Here is a 6,000-nt window from a genome sequence, read left to right on the forward strand (position 1 = left end):
AGCTTAAATTGTTATTAGTGACCTTTAATATTTTTTATTTATTTACAGGATTGCTTTTCGCCTCGTTTTGCTTTGGAGCATTTCCTTTGTGTTGGCTGCGGTACCTTTTCTACCCATAAAATATTTCGGCAGTCATTTCTATGGTACAAACGGCGTTTGTTTATCATTACATATACACGACCCTTTTGCGATGGTAAGCACTAAATGAAAAATAGTAAAAAGTAGTAGTAGGGGAAAAATATAGTTAAGCTCTATCCAAAAATGAAGGCCAATGAGGGGGCTAACAAAATGATGCTTAGTTGCCCAGAAGTTGCATTCTTTTTTCGCTCTTGTGTTTTTTGTCTTCTATTCATATACGAAATGAGGTTCGCTGCCGTTGAATGATTGCACAATATTTTAATGGAGAGTAACCGAGTAATCCAAAGCAGGATGTATCGAAAGCTACTTCCTAGTTTCTGTGAGACCAGTAGGAATATCACGACTTCAAATACTGGAATGCTTAAGGCTTAGCAACACAAAGATATTTATCTATTACAACTCTATTAAATCCGTTACGTGCTGAAAAAGCAAAAAATTAGTTGATTTTGATTAGTTCCTTGGCATCCCAACATACATCTGTTTGAAGAGGCTCCATCTACATTCAGCTGGTTAGAGGGCTGAGAATATACTCGCGTTAGGTATGTCTGTCATAAAAGGCGACGAAAATCTTTCATGGGGTTGTGTAGTGCAACCCTTTACAGAGTTTGCCAGCGCCATATATAGCTTCTCCAATCCAATTGTCAACTCTCACTTACCCGTGGCGAAACTTGTTTTTTAGCAGTAGAGGATTTGGCGAACCCAAGCTCCTCATGGAAGTAGGGGGTGTGGGCGGGATCGCCTAGCAGGTTCAATGAGGTCGCATTAAATCGTTTCCGAGAAGGTCGGGCTTGCACATTAATAGTGCTTGTCATCGGATATATATCTGACAAAGGACCATCAACATCGATAGTACTCCCCAAAGCTTTCGGGAAGTGTCTTTGTCGCTACAAACACACGTAAGGCCCTGCGTTCAAATCCCGGCAAAATCATAACTAAATACTTTAGAAGAAACTTTTCAATTTGAAAAAAAAAAGTTCTTCTAAGCGAGGTCGCCTCTTAGTGGTTTGGGAGATACTTCGAGTGTGATATGTCTAGCTGAGATTTAGCTCGGCTAATTTATTGAATGTTAAAGTTTTAACTAAAATTTTGTTTTTGTCGCTTCACAACGAAACGAACTTTCGTTAGACCCTCCTCAGAAAAAAGGCCAAAAAATCAAACAAGGAAAAAGTGAGTAAAAAATCAGATTATGCCAAACGCAAGCTCAAAGATAAAAATTGTTTGCATTTAATTTTCAATGCTTTCTAAAGCGCCGCTGGGACTCACTTCATAAATAAGTTTGTTATAAAGTCAATTAGGGTCAATTTTATTTTTTTACTTTGAAGTGTTAAAAGGAATATTACAACAACTGCACACGTAGGGCTTCGCCATAAGTATCTGGAGTATTATTTAAGAATAAATATAACAAGGAAGTCTGTTTTGGCCCCCAACTAAAAATAAAGTATACCTTTAGGCTCTCTGGGGTATGATTTAAATTTATTCACCTATTCCAACCACACCAAACAACCGCCAAAACCAGTGCCCGTCGAGACAGGTATAGCGGTCTCACACACTTTTAAGCTTTTGTCAACTGAAATGCTGCTCGCTTGAAAACTTCGAATAAAATTTTACTCAATATGTTTACAGTTATGTCCATCCGCACAAAAAAAACTTTTTTATCTTTTAACGCCAGAGTTTTTGATTTTTTAGCAAAATCTTATTGTTATTGCTATATGCACATTTTATTTACATATTTTTCATTGTTCGTACTTCTACTTCCTTCTTTCTTTTGTTTTTATTTCCTTTCCGCTTTTTGTTCTTTTCAGGGATGGGAGTATTCGGCATTACTTTTCATACTTATCAATACAGTTTCGCTTATTTTCATATCGAATTCTTATTTAAGAATGTTGCATGCAATACGCGATTCGGGTGGCGGCATGCGGAGTACGCTGAGTGGACGAGAGAATGTTGTGGCTAAGCGGTAAGTGTACTCTTACTTTAAATTGGTTTAGATGTGCATTTTTTGATTCTTTGGGGTCTGAGAAGAAAGTGTGGTTTACTTCAAAGAAACAAAGAGGCAAGAAAAATTTGATGTCAAAAAAAAAAAAAATCCATTTCCAAAATAGTCCCTTTTTCCGAAGAAACTAATTTGCTTTCGCGATTTATTCGCACCAAAATTTCAGGGGACGCCCTAAAAACAATCGAAAGCCAGCCGTAAGCTTGCCACTGGCGGTAGTTACAAATACATATTATGATGCATAGTTCTAGGCGCATGATTCTGCATACATACATCCGCAATTTTTATAAAAGTAATTTATATTTAAAGCAGGTTCTCTTAACCTTTGATCTAAGCTCGATTTTACAGAGGAAGTTTTTGAATAAGGTTTTTATAAAAGGAGTATCCATCCAAACTGCTCATAAAGTCTTGCAAGAAGCACCCGGAACCGTTTTTTGGGGTGTTGCTATATTTGTATGACAAAAGAAGGCCACTTGAGCCTAAGTATTGAAAAATATTTCTAAAAAACTGTCTGCTCAATTCTTGAACCGATTTCTAAATGAAATTTTGAAGTTAGTCCATGCATAATTTTTTGAAATAGTTCAATAGCGCAACGATTGATAAAATTGTATGACTCATTTATGTCTCGCGATGCTTGTTTATAAATTTATTCATTAAATATTCTTCTGTCTGCTTTCTTCTCGAACATAAATTAGCTTTGCTGTAATTGTGATAACAGATTGCGCGTGCTGGTTTCCCATCATTGTTGTCAAGGTTGCTGCGCTTTCAGGTGCGTAAGAAATTTTTTGCTTCAAATTAACTTTAAATAATCATGTATATTGGAACGACAGGCACAACGCCGAAACCGGTTTGTCTCGAAACCAAATTTGACATGGGATGACGGAAAATCGTTCCAATATATATTATTTACCTACCCTGTCGGTAAATCAACAAAACAAAATAAGTTAAATAATCACTTATAATTAATATAAAATTTGATACATTATGCACCTTCTGTTTATATTTTTATTTCTAGACACACAAGCGCTCTATTATTTATATTTATTTATTAATTAGACGCATTAAATAATTTTTAATTATTCAATTAATATTTAACTTATCTCTTCTTCAATTAGGCTTCCAAATATCACCCGCCCTTTACGCATGGCTCGCCGTGCTCGTGTTGCCAGTGAACTCCGCTTTGAATCCGATACTGTATACGCTGACCACAGCCGCCTTCAAGCAACAGCTTTTACGCTACTTCAAAGACGTACCCAATACATGCTCACTTATGACCGATCCACGCTCGCAAACGCAAAGCGCATTCGATTCAAATTTGAGTGTGACTTTGGGTCATTTTAGCAGCATGCGCACACATTCACATAGTCATAGTCATAATTATAGTCATTCGTCGTTGGGCCGTAAGCGCTCGCAGAGTAGGCGCTTAAGTTATGTTTGATGTGTAAGGGGAAAGCGTTGTGCTTTCTATCGATACGAGTATGAAGAGGAGGAAAAACGTAGGCGTGGTGGTAGTGTTAGAGAAACGAACTGTTAAGTAGTATTGTGGGATATTGTAGTTTTTTTATTTTGTATATATGCACGTGCCAGAGACTGCTTTTGTTTTTAGTTTTAAGATTTTTAAGTGAAAATAAGCGCGAAACAAAATGTTGAAAAGTGAAAAGCATATGCTGTAAAAAGAAATGAATTTATATGATAATGAAATACAAATTTTTGAAAGAAAAACGAAATAGTTGTATGAAAGTTCCTTATATTTTGCATAAATAGTTTTTGTGTGTTATGTTAAGTATTTGAAAAAATAAATCATTTGTATGTAAATATATGTACTCGATTTATAATATATGGCTCGATTTATTAACCGATATTCCGTCATCGATTTTTCGATAGGATTTGGACTCAGGAAAAAAGTTCCACTACGCATACCCAAAAAATAATTTTCGAGCCTGCGAAAAAAAAATGGCGAAAGGGTAAATTTTTCGACCAAAACATTCCCCAAAACCCAAAAAATATTTTTTTTTGTTCAAAAAACTGTTATCGCCAAAGTTTTTACAACAGTTTTTTGAAAAAAAAAAAAATATATATTCTTTGGGTTTTAGGGAGTGTTTTGGTCGAAAAATTTATCCTTTCGCCATTTTTTTTCGCAGGCTCGAAAATTATTTTTTGGGTGTGCGTAGTGGTACTTTTTTTCCTGAGCCCAAATCCTATCGAAAAATCGATGGCGCGAAATCGGTTAACTTTCGTCCATACAAATCGACCCAGGTTAATGTATGCTCATATGTATAACTAAAATTTTATACTCTAGCTAAAGCTATTCGAACATTTTAAAAAATTTTAAAATGGGTTCGTAAGCACAAATGAAAATAGTAGCCTTTAAGTCAAATAAACAAAAAACACATTTGTTAAAATAATTCAAAAGTGTTCGAGTCACTGCTGTTGTACTTAAAAAAAAAAACGTCAATAAATTAATTACATTGATTCGAACTTAACGAAACTTGAGTGATAAAAGAAACAAATTTTAGAAAGTTTTCTCAATACAAAAATTTATACTACATGAGAAAGAAAGAAATTTAAAAACAAGTTTAAAGAAATAGTAATATTAATAACAAAAAATGGTATTTATTAAACGCCCTTATCGCTTTTTTGTATGAAAACATTTTTTTTTTATTTTTAAGCAATTTCATAAATTGTAATTTATTTAGTAATTTGGGAAAACTCGAAACAACAAGACATGAGGACGAAAAAGGCGGCAAAGAGTTCGAACCCGCGTTCTTGCGATGCTTGATCTGTTGACAAACGAATTCAGGCAAAAACATATCTTTGTGTTTTACAACCTTTCCCAATTGTCTTCTTTTGCGTAGATGTATTCTTTGCACAGCTATACTTTGCATGTACCAAAGCAATGCTTTGTTGTCGGCGGCTCATTTTAAGTACTGATTTGCTTTGCGCTGTTTATAGAAACACAAGAAATTAACTAATGCTGTGTATTTGTTTTATTAAGCGGATATTTTGGCTTTTTGCTTTTCATGTATGAAAAAGTTTTTTAAAAGCAATTTTTTAAATTTAAATTTATCCTTTCAAAGCCTTTGCTCCCGCGAGTGGGATTCAAACTCCCACCCTTGCGATAATTGAACTGTTGACCGTTAATTATTTGTATTTTCTATAAATAGAACAAAGCAAACCACTTCTTAAAATGAGTCGCAAACAGCAAAGAGTAGCTTTGGTACAAGCTAACTTGCAAAGTATGACTGTCCGCAGAATATATCTACGCAATAGAAGGCAATTGGTAAGATTACACAACAACAAAGGCATGGCTCTGGCTGAATTTGTTTGTCAACAGTTTAATCATTGCAGGAGTATCTGTTCGAATCCCACACCTTTGAGAAAATTGAGGACATTTACAAGGTATAATCGAAACAGCTGTACCCTTTTCTGTTCTGATATCCTGCCGTTTCGAATTTTTTCCAAGTTATTATATAAAAGAAAAATTTAAATAAAAAATGGCTGTAATATTTTTTCTTTTAAATAAAACAAAAAAAAAAATAACGAAAAACAAAATACCGAAAATAGTGTATAGACAGCCTCTGCATAATTGGCAGAAGCAGCAGAAATTTTGGGTAGAGCTTTAAGAACAAATTTTGTGTTGCTGCTAGATTTGTTTCTATAAAGGATAGTTATATATATATTTTTTACATGATTCAATCACAAGAGGTTTGCTCGACTGACAAATATTTTGACAATTACATCCATTTTGCTCCCAAATCAAATTGACATCCGTTAACTGTGTTGCTTGTTTGCGATTTTTCGAAAAATATTAGTAGTAGAAATAGAAAGCAATCGGTTTACAAATACCCGATAAGTACTGAACTGCATAA

The 6,000-nt window shown here is 34.4% G+C and overlaps 1 protein-coding gene across 2 annotated transcripts in view; it reads left to right on the forward strand.

Moving 5' to 3' along the window:
* Positions 1 to 4,556, forward strand: part of Lgr4 (Leucine-rich repeat-containing G protein-coupled receptor 4) — a 162,449-nt gene extending 157,893 nt beyond the window's left edge. For both annotated transcript variants that reach the window (XM_067779896.1, XM_067779897.1), the window contains exons 16-19: positions 49 to 193; positions 1,941 to 2,095; positions 2,827 to 2,900; positions 3,247 to 4,556. In XM_067779896.1, the coding sequence (XP_067635997.1) occupies positions 49 to 193; positions 1,941 to 2,095; positions 2,827 to 2,900; positions 3,247 to 3,569 (697 nt within the window). In that variant the 3' untranslated portion in view covers positions 3,570 to 4,556. The remainder of the gene's footprint in view (positions 1 to 48; positions 194 to 1,940; positions 2,096 to 2,826; positions 2,901 to 3,246) is intronic.
* Positions 4,557 to 6,000: the final 1,444 nt, after the last annotated feature.

Source organism: Eurosta solidaginis, chromosome 4, assembly GCF_040869045.1.
Source record: "Eurosta solidaginis isolate ZX-2024a chromosome 4, ASM4086904v1, whole genome shotgun sequence".
NCBI lineage: Eukaryota > Metazoa > Arthropoda > Insecta > Diptera > Tephritidae > Eurosta > Eurosta solidaginis.